The sequence below is a fragment of the Euprymna scolopes genome, chromosome 34 (assembly GCF_053919585.1).
Source record: "Euprymna scolopes isolate OS-2025 chromosome 34, ASM5391958v1, whole genome shotgun sequence".
Classification (NCBI taxonomy): Eukaryota; Metazoa; Mollusca; class Cephalopoda; order Sepiida; family Sepiolidae; genus Euprymna; species Euprymna scolopes.
The window spans coordinates 20953956-20973257 of NC_136515.1; the positions used below are offsets into that span (position 1 = coordinate 20953956).

General features: G+C 34.1%; 1 protein-coding gene across 1 annotated transcript in view; it reads right to left on the minus strand.

Annotated features, from left to right (window-relative positions):
- Positions 1–19302, minus strand: part of LOC145259124 (gem-associated protein 5-like) — an 827294-nt gene that overhangs the window by 50619 nt on the left and 757373 nt on the right. The window contains exon 20 of the mRNA XM_080116800.1: positions 16419–16566. Coding sequence (XP_079972926.1) covers positions 16419–16566 — 148 coding nt within the window. The remainder of the gene's footprint in view (positions 1–16418; positions 16567–19302) is intronic.

The following is a 19302-nucleotide window of genomic DNA, read 5'->3' on the forward strand; positions in this document are numbered from 1 at the left end:
TATATATAGTCTGTTTATTATACTAACATTATTGGCTACATATGTGCATACATGTTTCGGTGGAGTCCCTATTTGAAGAGACCCAACTAGTCAGACCAAAGAAGAAAACTTATTGAAACTTTCTTTGGTTTGACGACGTGAGTCTCTTTAAATATATGGACTCCACTGAAACAGGTATGCACACATGTAACCAATAATATTTGTATAATAAACAGACTATATACCTGCTCTGTCCTCCATTGAGCACTCTCTCTCTCTCTCTCTATATATATATATATATATATATATATATATATATATATATATATATAAAACACTGTGGACTTTGCTTGCATCTTGCGTGTGTGTGTGTATATATATATATATATATATATAATTATATTAAAAAAAATTATATATGTATATATATATATATATATATATATATATATATATATATATACACATATATAATTTTTTTTAAATATAATTATCCACTGACACGTGTTTCGTCGTCCACGACTCATCAGAGTGGCTGAATCTAGCATAATAAGCGTGATAAGAAGCCTAAACCTCTACCACGTGGCTAACCTCGCTGGACTACTAAATGTATCACTTTTATGTAGATGTTTTTATTTGTTTTTGTTAGCGATACTTTCTTGAATGAATTCAAGTATTTATACGAAAGTGCATTTTTACCTAAATGCTTGTTGGGAATAATTTTCCCATTGACCAACATATATATATAAAAGTCAACGTATGCTTCTAGGATAGTGATTTAAAGATTATGAGGGTTTTTTGAAGCATGAAAACGATGTTACTTTTTGTATTTAATATTTTATTTTTATATTTACGCCCATACACACACGTGTGCGTGTGTGTGTATGTATGGGCGTCACTCAGACTCCAAAGAATGCTACAAGTTGTTCTCAAAGAGAATTCTTTGATGATGATTTGTGTAATTATTACTAGTGAATAAATGATAATAATAATAATAATAATAATAATAATAATAATAATAATAATAATAATAATTGTAGAATTATATATGTGAAACGTTTGAGACATCTGATGCATCTTCTATGCAGGAAGCAAATGTGCACATTTGTGTGCGTATATATATATATATATATATATATATATATATATATATATATATATATATATATAACATTCTTTTATGTTAAAACTGTACCACATTTTTTAATTTCAACAGCTATGTGTCGTTTGCAGGAAAAAAATATCACTCATTTCATGTCACAAATGCATTATACATTTTGAATTCTAACAGCTACGATATGCGCAAAAACAATTTAAGAAAAACATACTTTTTCACATTAACAAGCAATAACTATATTTTCAAAAATTGTACTTGTATTTCATTTCTTGAAATCAGTCATCTCGGAGAAGTCTTGAAATAAAGACGAAATGTTCATGAACATATAATTCTGCCCCCCTCCTTTTCATCTCTCCGTCATACTATATTTCCAGAATTTTCATCTCTCTCTCTCTCTATATATATGTTACACGTTCTGTAGAAGAACGATGTAAGCGCCAAAAGTTTAAGTTTTGAGACTTTTGTCGCAAAACAAGTAAAATATCAAGGAGCATCTAATCCCAACAAATCATTGTTGAATTCAAAGTATTTATGCAAAAATAAGTGCTTGAATACTTGATATACGTCTGTTGAAATGTGGATACTTAAGGCCATAGATTTTCTTTAAATTCTCTACCCAATTATGTTCTATTTGTTTTGATTTTTCCAGACTTGCAAATCAACAAAGCACCAACATCATTGTTGTTCATTAAAGTCGAACATCTAAAAAACATTAAATTTTGTAAGCCCCTTCAAGTATGACTGGAAGAAAGAGAACAAGAAAGGTTGACCAGTGGGGAAAAAGAAACAGCAAAATGGAAGCAAAATAGTGGAGAAGAATATGTCAGTAATTCTTCCATTGTAGGAAAGCGCAGATTTGGAGAAGCATGTTCTTGCAAGAAAAAATGTTTCGTAAAAATAGGTGGACCGGAAAAGGTTGCGTTAATATTCAAATCATTCTGGAAAATAGAAATTACAACGAGCAAAATCATTATGCTCCAAACATTTAACCTTTTTTTGCGTGAAAAGTATCAAGTGGCGCTTACATTGCTCTTTGACCGAATGCGTAATATATATATATATATAGGCGGCAACACTTATCAAGGCCGATAGGCCACTCAAGGATAAGGGTTAAAGAGTGTACAGTAGTCAAAAGGACAATATAGTAATCGATAGTAATGGAAGTTTGGTAAATTTATTAACTTAAGTGGAACGGCTCACCAGAAACTTGTTCACGTTGGACTTGAAGACAACCATATTATAGACAGCTGGAAAGCAGGAAAACGGAAGACAATTCCACAGGCGTGCAGTTCTAAGAAAGAAGCTTTGATCATGGAAATATATATATATATATATATATATATATATATATATATATATATATATATATATATATAATTACTTCATTTACTCACATAAAATTAATATGCGAAAGTATAAATTTATGCGTAAATGTGTACTTTAAAAGTGCTCAATACATAGGTAGAGCCTGAAGAGTCCTAGAGTGGATGAAACGTGGAATATTCAGTGTAGCTTAATCGCCATATATATTTTAAAACTTATATATATATATATATATATATTTCCTTAAGGAAATTTAAAAAATTTTAATAATTCCACCTGCCCGTTTTTTTTTTTGTTTCTTTGGTATTTAAATTAAATTATGTTTCCTCTGAAATTTCTCCTTCCATTTTGCTGTACCAAGAATTTACTTTATATATATATATATATATATATATATATATATATATATATATATATTAGAGAGAGAGAGAGAGAGCTATTAATAGCATTTACTTTTTTTTTTTACTTAACATAAAATCTAACTGAACATCAATAAAATAAATTTGGAAGTATGGCTCTAGCAATTTGGTTTTGGTATTTTGTTTCTGACTTTGAAGAACATGATTGAGTTTTGCAAAGGGGGAAAAAAACAATAATATCAATGTTTGATGCATTTTAGGTCAGGAAGCCGATATCTTCAGACAGCCTGATCTTTAAAAAAAAGAAGTGGACTTCGACCAGAAAACAACAAACTCACAGTTCTTGGAGGTTCTTGCGATTTAAGCAGAAATCCAGCATAATAAATGAAGTACTAGGTAAAAATTCAGTTGTAAAGTTACACCCTTCTGGAAGTGGAAGGTGTAATCCTCAGCATGGGCAGTACTCAGAATACACTTTTGAATCATTTAAGACTTCTGTGCAGTCATGGCTGACAGAACAAGAACATGCTATCCTTGTGGGTTGAATAAAGAGTTCCATTTGAAATTCCGTGCCAATTTCTGAGTTTGGTAAGAGACACCTGAAGAAGGTTAGAGGTTACGGGTTAGCTGAGACACTACAACACTCCCATTACTGTTTAGATAATTTTTTTTCTTGGATACTTTGATTATGAAATCGATATATTTTGATAAGTACTTTTGATTGTTGGTTGGTTGTTTTTGTTTTATGGCATATCAACCCTTTTCAGGTTGTTTAATGCCAAATCCAGTTATTTTGAAGAAAATTTTTTTTTTTATAGAATATATATTTTTTTTTCAAGTCGGTTTCTATTTAACCCATAGTTGGGACCCTAACAGGTACTACCACTCGGGGTCAGAGTGGACCTGGGAGCAATGGCAATTAAAGGGTGGCTCCACACTCCCCAAAGCCCGCAGGCTGGGGCCTCACCATCGTATATAGTTTAAGGTCGTATCCCGGACCATGTACTTTTGAAAATTTATAATTGTATTTATTACATAATGTTTTGTAATTTTTGCGATAAAGATTCATAATTTGTACTGGTGCTACCAGATCAGGCTGCCTATTGGCTTTCTGAGACGAAATGCACCTACATCGATTTCTGTTTTTGTTTTCTATTCTATTTTGTAAAACTTAATTATGTTCTACAAAAACAAAACAAAACAAAATCAACAGCCCCTTCCCTCCCCCTTTCTTTTTCCTTCCCTACTACCCGGTCCTGGATATGACCTTAAACTATATCTGATGGTGAGGTCCTAGTTTGCGGGCTTTGGGGAGCGTGGAGCCACCCTTTAATTGCCATTGCTCCCAGGTCCGCTCTAACCCGGAGTGGTAGTACCTGTTAGGGTCCCAACTATGGGTTAAATAGAAACTTTTTGGAAAAAAAAATCAAATATTCTATTAAAAACTTTTTCTTCAAAATCACTGGATTCGGCATTAAATGACCTAGAAAGGGTTGATATGCCGTAAAACAAAAACAATCAATCAACAATCAATCAATCATAATTTGTAATATTAATTGGACTACTGTTTTTATCTTGGATAATATTTTCACAGCGTTTTAACCGCTGATCTTTTGCGACAAGACGCACACGAAGAAGGTCGTAGGTTGCATCGACTGAAATGTTGTTCTCCAAGAGGAGAACAGTAGACAAAATAATACAAATAATACGATATTACACTTGTCTGTATCGCCATGTTTAAACTACGGTGGCCTCAAACTCTCACTATTTTGATATTGTGCTTTTTCATTTACCTAATGCTATGTCATAACATTTTAAAGAATATTCCAATATTTTCGTGTCATGCTCTAAATTTATATTAAACAAATGTTTTTCATTTAATTTTTTGAAATATTCCTTTCACATGATAATATTACGTCTGCGCACCGTCATATTGGTTAAACTATGGCAACCCAAAGCGCTCACTAATTTTTACGTTTACCGCTTTACATGAACCTTATTTTCGATGTTTCATGCACCTAAGCATCAAACATAGTGAGCGTTTTGCAGACCTGAACATGGCTTCTCTTGCACGACCTAATAATTATATCAATTTATGCATGTACCAAATAAACATTAAAAATATAATAAAAAAATATTTCTTTCCTATTGAAATGCAGTGAGATTTGGCAGACTTGAACAAGCTCCCCCCCCCCCCTACAGCAAAATTAATTCCTTTTCACATTTTCTGTGGATTATTGTCGATAACAGACTTTACTTTCACATTAGCCGGAAAAAATTCTTTTTAAAGTTTATTTAATGACTTTTAACATAGGGGATCACTTTTAAATTATAACGTCCTATTAAATTGATACCCCACTTTTCGGTCAATCAGGAAAACTCTCCTTATTAAGCTGTTTTTCTGGTGTAAAAGAAAACTTTAATAGAACGTTAAATTTAAACGTCAAAAGTCATTAAATAATCTTCTAAAATTTTTTTTCCTGCTAATATGAAAGTTAAGTCTATTATCGACGGTAATAATTTTACGGCAGGGGCGAAAGCTCATTCAGGTTCGCCCCGGATTTTAATATATTTTGATTAATAAAGTTGCAATACCAAAAATATTGAACGATTTAATAAGGCGTTATTTTTTTTTATAGCAGGGTTATTCTAAAGAAGCACCTGTTTTCCTAGAGTTAAAATGGATATAAATGAATAAATTAAGTGTTTAAAAGTGTTTTTTTGTTTAAATTATGGTAGCCTCAAACTGTCATTATTTTGATATTGTGCTTTTTCATTTTCCTGATAACAGTAGTGAAAAAAAAAAAAAAATCAAAAATCAAAATTATCAATACTCACCTAAAAAAAAAAAAAATCAAAATTATCAATAATCATCTAAAAAAAATTTTTTTTTTTAAATCAAAATTATCAATACTCATTTAAAAAAAAAAAAAAGTCAGTTTTTCATATTCCAAAAAAAAAAAAAAAATATTTTTTTACCAGAAATCAGAGAAATCTTAGTTTTGGGAGATTCTAGCCATTTAAGCAAAAATCTGCCTTTTTCTCAATAAAACAAAAGCAGATTCCAACTAAAATAGCACAGACTCAACCATTCAGTCTTTTGGATTATTTCCCATTTTTCCATTCTTGGCGTGCACATCTGTGCTAATTCCTACACGTTGGCATTGAGCGTGTTAACGATTCTCTCAAACACATTTCCACTCATTGATTCTTCATCTTCAATCTTAGCAGACATTTCCGCAACAAGAATGGTTAGAAAATGTTGATAAAATTCTTACTGCCAATGCCACAGCGATGCTACACTGCACTATTCAAGAAACTGCAGTTTCAGATTCTCCGACACAAAAACCCAAAGTGCATATCAGGCATAACAAGATATATGAGGATTATTTCAAGGTTCTCGCACATCAACGATTCCAGAATTGTTTGACGAAATGAAAATAAATTTCTTTGATTCCAAAAAATTACATTTGACGACAAAAGAAAAATTTTCGACACCAAATTCTAACGGAACTATATACAAGGTGTCCCAAAATAATGTACACACTCTTGAGTAAGACGACTCAAAAAAGCAATGCACATGTTGGATGACAATCAATTACTGAGTAAATCTTAACAGATATCTCCCTGCTCAACTCCCCATATTTTGGTCTTAAATAGTAGCCTTTTACATCCAAGTGGCATTGCGCCTTGTTTGGAGTAAAAAAAAAAACCAGTAAAGAAAGAAAATAAAAAATAGTATACGATTTAATACAATATGGGAACCATTAATTATAATCTGTATATATTAATATGATAGCGTGTGTTATTTTTTGTGTCACGCTTACATCCGGGTCATTTAATTGTTATGTACTTTTATTTCTTGTCATAAATAATTTTACCAAGAATTCGTCATAAGTTTTGGTTTTGTTTTTGATTATAGCTGATGGCACTTAAGTCATCTAAATTTTTTTATAAATAATATTATCAAGAATTCTTTATAAGTTTTGGTTTCGATTATGGCTGAATATACACACACACATATTTTTTTTTTTCGTAAGTTTTTATTTCAGTTTCGATTCAAGCTAATACACCAAAGTCATATGGATATATTTTTTTTTATTTTTGAAATCGCGAATTCATAATATATAAAAATCGATAGAACATTAACACTATAATAACATATACGAAATCTGCAAGAATTAAAATATCATATTTAAGCATACTTTACGACCAGGCTTTACCGGGCGTTCGTGCTAACTTAGGTATTTACTTTTGCAGTTTTAACAAAAAAGCTGCAATAATACCAGAGCGTCTCCATTTACACTGAACATCTACAGAATGCCAACATCAATATATTACATATGAATGAGTCCCCTGTGGATTTTCCACAGATCCCGCTAGTAAATAGATAATATATATAGTAATATGTAGGTAGCAATATATATATATATATAAAAGTGGAATGTGTGTGTGTGTTCGTGTAAGAATACTTCTCAATCTATATACACAATGAATTTTTGATCTACATATTTGCAATTTGGTATATAGGCTATTCAGACAAATTCAATTTGGTATATAGGCTATTACGGTGTTATTTGATTATATGCATGTGCATTATATACTGTACTGTATTTTTTTTTTACTAATTTTTAATGCCGTACCTTGGGGTTCTATCATATATGAAAATATATCCGTATATGATTATATATGCAAAAAAAGTTAGTGTAAAGAGTTCATAAGATATGAAAAAGAAAAATAGAAATGAAAGGATAGGCAGTGATAAGTTGTTCCAAAAGGCAAATTGGTCATAATGTTTAATCTATATAAAAGGCAAAATGTGTGTTAGTGTGTGTGTGAGTGTGCATTTTTTGTGTATGTCCGGCAAAGGCTTTTTTACGGGGCGTGCTCGGTGAAATCATCATTCTTAAAACTTTTTATATATTGTCTAAATTATAATATCTATGAGTTACGAAGGGAGGTCGCATCTATCTTTAATTTGTCCGACTTTTATGCGCTATGTTTGAGATTTTTTTCACTCTTCTATACTGAAAAGCGAATCTGAATCCGTACCATCAGTTCCCCGGCACTCGTGACAGGGGCGTCCAGAAAAGCAATAAGGTTTGATCAATGCGGGGGATAATCACTTATATCAGACAATTGCTATTCATTAAAACACTTGGGAGCTGGTTTTCTGGTCCCCCCCCCAACATCTTGGGGGAACAAATAGCCAAAGAAAACAAAAATCTGCCTTGCAACAAAACTTAACTGCGGGATATGTTTGACCTCATTATCATTAAATTCGCGCACCTGTCATTTAAGTTTTAATTGTTAAATTAAATCACTTTTCTGTTACTCTGCCGTCGTGGGCGAGTGGGTAACATGTCAAGATTTTTTTCCACCTTCACCTCAAGGTTCCAGGTTTGATCCTAGCTACCTATCAAAACTTTTTTTTTTCTTTTATCACACGGGCGATGCCAGGCATTTTTATTTTGGGTTTTTCCGATTTTTTTAAAGAAGTTTAACACTGTTTCTTTTTTTTGTTGTGACCCTCCCCAACAAACACACACACAGCTCCAAACACCCAGGCAATGCCGGTCACCCCCGCTAGTCTATAATATAAAGGGCAAAAATCTTTAAAAAATTCATGTCATTTTTTTTTTTTTTTTTTTTGATTTTTCCATCACGTTCGCTGTTTTTTGTTTTTGTTTTTCCCATTTTTTACAAGAAATTTTAACATTCAAACAGGGTTATTCATGCCATTTCTTTTTCGTTCGCTTATTCTTTATTTTCCATTTTATTATTGTTTTGGTTTATCCCACTCACACACACCTCACCCGGACAACGCCGGGTACCCCTGCTAGTGTTATCATAAGAAGTAGTCAGAGTTTTAACACACCATATTAACACAGTGATCCAAATTAAAAATCCAAAACGAGTGTAATCCCATTATTCTGTAGAAAAAAAAAAACAATCTACAAGCAAATGAGGAAAAAAAATTTTTTTTAGAGCGTTAAAGTTTTTTTTTTTTCAATAAGAAACGGACTAACTGGTATAAGAACCTTCCATAACCAGCAAAAAATTTCCAAGTCGGTTCAAACATGTGCCGGTGAAAATTGAAAGATTAGAGTGAAGTATTTTTTTTTTTTTAAGTATCATTGAACCTTTATTTTGTGGCATATAAATAAAAGCTCATGTGAGTTTCCTCGCAAAAGATAAAAATGCGTTCAACTCTGACAATGAAATCTCCGCTAAGCCAGATGATCTCAATTACCACGCCCAAATCTCACAGCACTCAACTCTATTTTTGGCCTACTGAATCGATAACAGAAAGATCTCAAATATGACGTAATAACTTTCAGAATTGTGACGTAGGTTCAGTTACAGAAATCGGTCTAGCAGAGTTATTCAATGTTATCCGGATGCATGGATAACAAAATAAGAGATTAAAAAAAGATGCCTAGAGAGTCTCTCTTTTCCTCTGACGGCTCCTCTCTCTTTCCGACTGGTCATCTTGCATTAATTTGATCCTTGATAAATCCAAGGTAACGAATATTATACAGTATTTTATTTCATCATTAGCAGGGAGACCTGACGTTGCTTGGGATTGAATGGCGTAATAACTTTCAGAATTGTGATTCGGGTTGAGTTACAAAACTCAGCAAATATCTTATTATTACAAAACTTTTTATGTTTTTTCTTCTCGTTTCATCCCCCTCTCTCTCTCCCTCGCATCCGCTCTTTGCCTTCCACTGGCAACTGGAAAAAAAATTGTTGATCAATTACTACTAATCCCGTGTTTATACAGATTTACACCGTCCATTTTCAAAGTTTTTCGATCCATTTTCCAGACAAAATCAAAATTCAAGTTTTAACAATAAAATTGGATATCTAAAGAACTAGCCTGGCTGCCCAGCGTTGCCCAGGTGTTTGGAAGTGTGTGCTGAGCCCCCCCCCCCCAAAAAAAAGTAGGCAGGCAGGCTCAAACTCGTGACACGAAGGCAGAAAAGAAAGTGAAATAAAACCTGCCGTCTTACATCTACTCCATGATGCGAACGGAAGTTCAGAACGTTGAAATTAATAAAGTCATTCCAACTGATACGATGACTTGCAAAAATGACGACGCAGAAAAAAAAAAAAAAAAACGACCCCCCCTGTACAAAAGTGCCAAGTTCATGGTGAAAGAATGAATGTTTTTGGCCAATTTTTCGATATTTGTCGTCTGAAGGTTGAGCTTCAAAACGATACCGATCTCGTGAAAATCTGTCACCTCTGTCAAAAGTTTTTGCGAGATACGAGGGGCGTGCAATAAGTAATGCCACTGACTCACTTCCAGTTGTCTGATCTAGCTGAAATTTTGCATGTGCAATGATTTATATCTCTACGGGTTATGTGGTAAATTACAGCTCTGAACTAATTGTGGTTTCTGTTTTACAGGTGTTTGAACTGAGTCAGGTGTGAAATGGAGCCTGTTGAATGTCGAGCAGTGATCCAGTTTTTGTATATGAAAGGACGCACACCACAGGAGACTTTTGATGAAATGAAAGAAACTTATGGTGATAATGCCCCATCATATGACCTTGTAAAACGCTGGCATCGTGAATTCAAACATGGCCGGAAGTCTGTGGAAACAGCTCCCAGACCTGCCCCCCCCCTTATGCCATTGATGCCATCTGTCCATCAAGTTGAGGCTGCCATTTTGGAAGATTGGTGCATTACTATTCACCAAATAGCCCAAGATGTCAAGATTAGTACAGAGTCTGTGGAAACTAAAATTCATGACCATTTGCATATGCATAAGGTGTCTGCCAGATGGATTCCCAGGTTGCTCACACAATTCCAGAAGCGAGAACACGTAGAGTGCTCGAGGATGGATTTGGAGATGTGTCAAGAAGATGAGTCAAAGTTTTTCAAAAGACTGATTACACAGGATGAAACCTGGGTCCATCATTATGATCCAGAGACCAAAACCCAGTCAATGCAGTGGAAGCACTTGGACTCACCACCTCCAAAGAAGGCAAGGGTGCAGCCCTCTGCTGGCAAGGTCATGCTCACAGTCTTCTGGGACCAGGATGGAGTAGTGATGACAGATTTCCTTGCAAAGGGTAGCACAATTACAGGAGCCTATTATGCTTTACTTTTGAGGAAATTAAGGGAAGCTATCAAAATCCCTCCTGCAGGACAACCCTCCGGTCCACAACTCGCATGTCGCCAGATCAGAAGCACAGGTGTGTGGTTATGAAATCCTTTCCCATCCTCCCTACTCTCCTGACCTTGCACCCTCTGACTTTCACCTCTTTCCAACCATGAAGTTGTTTTTGAAAGGAAAGCGTTTCTCTGATGATGCAGCCTTGATTTCTGAAGTCACGTTGTGGTTGGAAGACCAACCTGGGGTGTTCTACAAAAACGGTCTCCAGATCTGTATCAAACGATGGGAGAAATGCATAACTCTGGGTGGTTCCTATGTAGAGAAAGACTAATAACTGTGCCAAGTTTCGTTGCTCTACTGCTATGGGAAGTGGGTCAGGGGCATTACTTATTGCACGCCTCTCGTATACAAACATACATACATTTAAACAGACAAGTGAGATTTTTATTATAGATGATATAATAAATAAAAAAAACGAATCATATTTTAATTAATATTTAAAAAAAATAGTTTGAAAGTATTTGTTTTCATTTTGAATTTCACTCCGTCTACATCCATAAATATATGAATAACATTAAGTAGTTTTGTGATAAAGGACCGTAACTCTTGCATGAACAATATTGGAAATAATAATATGATGCAATTTCAGAACATTTTGATCTCATTTTTAATATTTAGAAAAAATATTTTAGAAGTATTTAAATTAATATTTATAAAGTATTTTAATAGTATTTATTTTGATTATATTTTTAATATTCTGGCATAAATTTTTACTGATTATAAAGAATAGGATTTTCAAACCCTTTTCAAGACATTTCCCATATTTCCAAGGTAATAATAGAAATAAAGCCTTTTCAAGAGAGAGCTCGAAATGCAAGGCATTTTCAAGTCTGTACAAACCCTGTACTCCATAATATTAATAGCTTTTTCCTCAAACCTCTAGCCTTTAGAATTCTCTTCCTGCTCCGTTTCTTTGTATCAACATCAAGAAATTTAAGCTCACTGCACAACTCCCCACTTAGAATGCTTCCTATAAATCTGGCTCCTAATTCAGAGCAGCCTCTTAAGTCCTTATGACTGTGCCTTGCTTTCTTTGGGGGCGGGGAATAAAAGTAAAAAATAAAGAAATACATAAAATTTATATCTATACATATAAATCAAAACGCGGATTCCATGAACAAAGCTTCTTTCTTAGAACTGCACGCCTGTGGAACTCTGTTCCGTCTGCCTGCTTTCCACCGGACTACAACTTCGATGTCTTCAAGTTCAACGTTAACAAATTCCTAATGAACCGCCCCCTTAAGTAAACACTTCATCAAATCTCCACACTAACGTAATGTACTTGCAATAACCCTTATCCCTGAGTGGCTTCCGGGCCTTGATAAGTGGTGATCACTGTGTAAAAAAAAAAAAAAAATCACATCGCCTGTTTTTCTGTCTGCCTGTAGAACAGTCTCTACCAAACTCTGTTGTCAATTTTTGGTCTACAGACTTAAAACTTGATATATAGGAGATTTGCACCTGTGAAACAAATTTAACCGGTAAAAATAACTGCTGAGGGGCCAAAATTGAATAAAATTGGAACTTGGCAGATGTAAGTGGACTTAAAGTGTTCTTGTACGCATGCGCAAATATACATTTATACGTTAAAGTCGGTTCATTTTTAACTATTTCTTATCCATCTGAGGATTGCTCAAATGATAACTAAGACTGGTGGGCCATATGTTTTGGTTTCGATTCTAGCTGATGGCATCCACATCATTTTTTTTTTTACTTTTGAAATCACTTCTCTATATTGGGTACAATATCATAATGATTAGAATATTGGCTCTATTAATAATAAATATGAAATCTGCATTAATTAAAATATATTCAAGCATATTTTACAAAGTTACACTGAGGGGGGGGGCACTACTATATATTGGGTACAATACAATACTCAATAGAACATTGGCTCTATAGCAAGAAAAAATATGAAATCTGTATAAATAAAAAATCATATTCAAGCATATTTTATGACCAGGTAATGCCAGGCGGCCTTCTTGTAAAAGTGAAATAAAAATACGAGAAGCGTTCCAAAAGTAATACCTCTTATTTTTTATTCCGCCTGAATGGATCACAAGGAATTTCAAATTGCATTGTTATGATGACTGAACTTATGCATTCATGACCTGAAATTGTCATCTATCAGTTGCAGATATTAATGGTATCATTGACGTGCGTCAAAAGCAGAGATCCGTCATTGAATTCCGTCCATACAGAAAAAAATTAAACTGATCAATATTCACTGACGCCTAATCAATGCTTACGAAGCTATGCAGTTATTGTCAGTACAGTTAGGAGATGGGTTCGTCGATTACAGTGTAGCGACAACGTTGTGAGTGACAAAGTGCTAACCGGACATCCAGGCACAGCCACCAATCCATTGCTGGCAAAAGTGCATCGAGAATGGTGGTGACTGTGTAGAAAAATAAATCCCGAAGTACGAAATGTTGCTCGATTTAATGGTACCACTCCTGTCTTTGTATCTCTTTAACTTTTTTTTTTAGTTTAAATATAGGATGCATTACTTGAGGAACAACTCTCATAAATAAATAAAAATAAATTGAACAAAAATAAATAAAATAAAAAATAAATAAAATGGAAAATAAATAAAATGAAAAATAAATAAAATAAAAAATAAATAAAATGGAAAATAAAAATAAATTAGTAAGTAATTTCATTTCCTTGTTGATCCCCTCCCTGAAATACTGAATATAAAAAAAAAAAAAAAAAAATATGCCTACATTATGTTGGAAGCAATGCTGGAAAAAGAATATATCAACTTTGCAGATGTATCTTGTGTAGTATCTTACTTTTAGCTGGACAAACAGATAAAAGACAACATTCCTTCGCATAATAGTGGCTTGTAAGAATATCCCTATTAAACTCCTATCGGTGAAAATGCACGGAAGAGGGGGGCACCTGAAGACTTACCTTTAAGAAGTTGATTACGAGGAAGTTGAAAATAAGAAAATGCCTTTCGGAATAAACACCCCCAACTTCCCCATGTTAAGAATGTCTTTCGGAATAAACACCCTCCAACCTCTCCATGTTAAGAACAGCTTTCAGAATAAACACCCTTTGGAGGTTAGACAACCAGTGCACATTGACCCTCCTATCTGTCTCTACCCCGATTCCCACCGCCTCTGATCACTCCATCTTTCTTCTTCACCCAGCCCATTCCTCTTTCTTGATATACACAGACATACACGTTTTTTATATATTACTTAACGAATATGTTGATATAAGGGAAATCACTCCTTGAAAAAAAAAAAAATCAGTTACTTTCCTTTAGTAAGGACACTGAATAGACAGAAACCAGAACAGATTAAATATTTTTTCTGAATTTTAGATATTATTCATCCAGGGCAAATACCGTTCAAGGAAATACCAACTGTTTTAAGCACAGAGAGGAAGAAAGGAAATTTATTGATAGTTGTTACATCTAGACGAGGTTTTGTCTTGAATGTTCACGGACGGAGGGTGCGTAGATTGAAGCTCAGTCACTATGAAAATAATGATGGAGTAGAGAAAGACTAGTAAGGTCTCTTCTGTAGGGAGGAGAAAAGGGCATTACTCACTAGATTACGAAGTCAGTTTTGTACCCTATCACGGCAGTATAGGGAATTTTGAGCAACACCACCTCATGTGTCAAAAACAGTACTCCATGTTAGTGTTATATTTAGCTCTTAGGTTGTTGACTAGTTGTTTTTTGTTTTTTTTAATAAATCCTTATTTTAACAACAATCAACCTAATAACTTGGAAAGGATTAGCATGTCAGAAAACAGACTCATGAGCATTCTCTATTAACTTTATTTTTTTTGGGTGGGGGGGGTGAGAGGAGATGCCATGAATGCATATTCAATTTGTTTGGTTCAAAGTCTGTACAATATTCATTATCAGAAATCAATGATTGTAGGGAAGATATCTTAAGCTTTTTTGATGCCAGATATTTTTAGCCAGAATTTGCTAAATCAATCTGAGCCATTCTCCGAATCACTTTGAAGCAAGCAGATGAACCAATAATATCCCAAAATGCACTGATTCATAAAGATGAGAGGGCCAAAGATTCATCGCTGCACATTCAAATAGATTTCCATCAATTTGATCCATGATTAATAGGAAATGGTTTATAGGAATTTATCTTCGCATAAATTGTAAAACCAAGTCCTATAATATTTTATAATAAAAAGGTTGTCGAATACGGAAAAAAAAACCCAGCTCTTCTACAAAACAAGAATATGTATTTATTTACATGATCTACATACATTTTGCCTTTTATATATACAGACAAGCGGGAGTACCTGGTGTTGCCCGGGTGTGTAAAGGTGTAGTGAGGAACCCCAGGTGTGGTAGAATTTTAAAAAAAGCGATAGTAGCAGGTGGGGGTGGGTGGTGATAAATCAGAACAACAGTAGGCAGTTTGGGTGAAGAGAGGCGTTAAAATAAAAAGTTGTGGTAGGCAGGAAGGCTCAAACCCGTGACGCAAAGGAGGAAAAGAAGGTGAAAGAAAAAAAAAAAAAATGTAACATCTTTGTCGATGCAGCCATGGCAAAACCGGAAGTTGAGAACGTCAAAATTAAGTGTAGTCAATGCAACGGTGACGATGACTTGCTAAAATGTTGGCAAAAAAAGCGCCCCCCCCTCCTTGGATAAAATGGCCGAGTTGAGGATGAAGGTATGAATGGTTTTGGCCAATTTTTCGATATTCTGTTGTCCAAGACATCGAGCTTCAAAAAAACCGATCTTGTGAGGATCTGTCATGGGTGCTGAAAGTTTTTGCAAAACATACACACACACACACACACACATTTTGCCTTTATATATTAGACTAGCTGGGTTATCTGGCGTTGCCCAGAAAAAAAAAATGTAACATATTTCTATTAAAACTATCTCTATCCATCTCTCTATCTTTCTCATTCTTTCCCTCCTTCTCCCCAGGCCCCTGTTGATCCCACCCATACCATTCCTCTCTTGCTTCACACACACACACACACACTGACAGGCCGGTATTTTTTTTTTTTTTTTTTGCAAATTAATATTAATACTGACCTTCAGAGAATGAATAAATTTGTCCAAATTTTACATATTATTCATCCAGGACAACACCAATCAAGATAATTCCAACTGTGTCGGTACAAACATACACACATACAACTGAATACCAGGGTTATCTGGGGTTGCCCAGGGCCATAAAAAAATTAAGATGTTAAATAGTGTTATATTTCTCACCCCCAATTGATTAAGAAAATACGAACTTTATGGAGGTTTGTTGTATATTTTTTAATTTTTAGTTGGACATACAAACATAGACAAATGCCCCTGATATAACAGTCTAATATTGTTTAATTTAGATATTTATGGAAAGGAGGTCATACGAAGAATTTGTTTTCTTTTAGATAAAATCATCAATTTGCATCCTAAATTTAGTGAACGAAAAAAAAAAAATTACATCAAATTAAAACTCACTTGTATAAGCGATGTCGTTTAAATAAAGCGATTGCATCATAGTTGCGATGACACGCCATCAGGTAAGTGGCTGCCTTGTGATATTGACCATCCGATTCCAACTGGTGAGCATAATCTTCACACACTGAAAGCCATGTGGCATGAGATGCTGGAAAAAACAAAGAAGATAATTTTTTTTAAAATATTTAAAAAAAAAAAAAAAATGAATATTTTATGCAAAAGTCATTTAATGCCTCTGTCCCTTCAGGAATTACTTTGCTTCACAGCAAAATTAGCATTTTCAGCTTTCAGAGAGAAGTAAAAAGGAAAAAGAAGATAAGGCTGAAAGAGTAAAATTACAAAAAAAAAATAAAATAAAAAGAGAGCAAAAGATGAAGAAAGAGAGAATTAAAAATAAAATCCATCAAATAGCATCCAAAAAATAAAGAGGTAAGGCGTTTGTGATTTAGCAGAAATCAACTATTTTTCATTAAATCAACTATTTTTCATTAAATCAACTATTTTTCATTAAATTAACTATTTTTCATTAAATTAACTATTTTTCATTAAATCAACTATTTTTCATTAAATCAACTATTTTTCATTAAATTAACTATTTTTCATTAAATTAACTATTTTTCATTAAATTAACTATTTTTCATTAAATCAACTATTTTTCATTAAAGATAAAAAGATTTTTGGCCAAAACAGGTAGAAAACTCACATCTTTAGCAATTTACACAAAGATCTTTCTAGATTAAAAAAAAAAAAAAAAAAAAAAAACACAATTCCGCTATGAAAAGGAGAACTTATCGTAGATCCCTGTAAACCCTAAAATTAGGCATTTTCCATATGTCATGTAAGTTTATCCTCAAAACTATGTCAGCAAAAAACGTGAACATATGTTTAGCATGGTGCAGGTGTAACTTCTAGTTCATGAAGTGATGGTTAAGATGGCAAACGAGTCTGAATGTGTCCATGATAAGGTAGCAAAGCTGTTTATGGAAAAACATCACCAGCTATTGCATGATAAACTTGAGGTAAAACCTGTGTGGTAACTTGTCAGTTAGAAAGTCATGTAAGGCAATATCAAGTCATGTAAGGCAATATCATGTCATGTAAGGCAATATCATGTCGTGTAAGGCAATATCATGTCGTGTAAGGCAATATCATGTCGTGTAAAGCAATATCACGTCATGTAAGGCAATATCATGTTGTGTAAGGCAATATCATGTTATGTAAGACAATATCAAGTCATGTAAGGCAATATCATGTCGTGTAAAGCAATATTAAGTCATGTAAGGCAATATCACGTCATGTAAGGCAATATCAATTCGTGTAAGGCAATATCATGTCGTGTAAGGCAATATCATGTCGTGTAAGGCAATATCATGTCGTGTAAGGCAATGTCGCATCATGTAAGGCAATGTCAAGTCATGTAAGGCAATGTTAAGTTGTGTAAGGCAATGCCAAATAAGGCAATGTCACATCATGCAAGGTAATGTCATGTCATTTAAGGCAATGCCATGTCCTTTAAATGCAATGTCAAGTTATGTAAGGCAATGTCAAATAAGGCAATGCAGTATTATTTCTCACATCATTTTCTATTGTCACGACCCTGCAACAGATTGAACTTGCCTACGAGAAACTAATATTAGTAATGTTAAACAACGCTACTCCTCATTGGATGCTCTATTTTCATGACCCTGTACCATTCCAAGCGTTATTTTCAGAATACTAAAGCAACCTAAACTTGTCTGCCAGGCACTGTAAATTCATATTATTCCTCATTAGATGCCCTCTTTTCATGACCATGTGTCATAGTAAATGTACTTGCTTTAAAGTAATATTAGGCACATGGAAACAGAGTTATTCATCATTGGATTCCTTATTTTCTTGACCTTGTGCCAGACTAAACATACTTATTTAAAAGCAATGTTTAAACTTACTGGACTAATTTCAAACTGTGTACCACATGAAACCTGTCAGCTAAAAGGGAACAGTCGGGCATGTAAAACTATGATATTACTCGCTGCAGGTTTTGATTTTCATGTCCTTGTACCAGACAAAACATTCTGGCGAGTTAGACAATGTAAAGTAATATTGCTTCTCACTCAAATGAGTTTGCTAGAACGTAATCTAAAAAGTAATGTTAAGCAGTCTTAAATAATGTTATTACACACTGAAGGCTCTATTTTCATGGCCCTGTGCCATACAAAACTTGCATGTTAATAAGTAATGTTAGGCAATTTAAAATAATATTACTTATCACTAGAAGCTCGGATTTCATGACCCTGTATCAGACAAAACATGTTTGGGAGAAAGTAATGTTAAGCAACATGAGACAATCTACAGTGTGTAACGATAAAATTGTCACCTTAGAAAAGAAGACATGATTCCATTTCCGTTTGATGAAAAACCGGTTTTCTTTTTTTTTTGTTGCAGACCATTTATTAGTTGGTCAGTTGTGTACACATCCCAAGAGTGACCGGAGCCTTCTATCATGTCTGAAAGTGACACAATGTTCAACGAGTAAGATCGGAGATGTGTCGCTGTACAACTCATGCTCTCTACCAATCCAAGTTATGACAACAGGACCATTGCCAGCACCCTCAAAAATGCAAATCCAGACGGTTTAACACTTGATGGCACAGTTCAATAAAGTTTCCGGCCATGGTTATGGTCTTTGATGTGGTTTCAAGTCAGAGCCACATCATGCCACCTCACATCTTCAAAGTCAGTTTGAAAGTCAACACCAAAGTGTACCTGGATGTGCTGAAGACTCTGCTGATCTCCTGGTGCAATCAGGTCGATGCTGACAGACCCTGAGTGTGGCAGCAGGACCCAGCGCTGACCTACACATTCAAAAAGACACAGGTTTTGCTTCAGAAGGAGTGCTACAAGT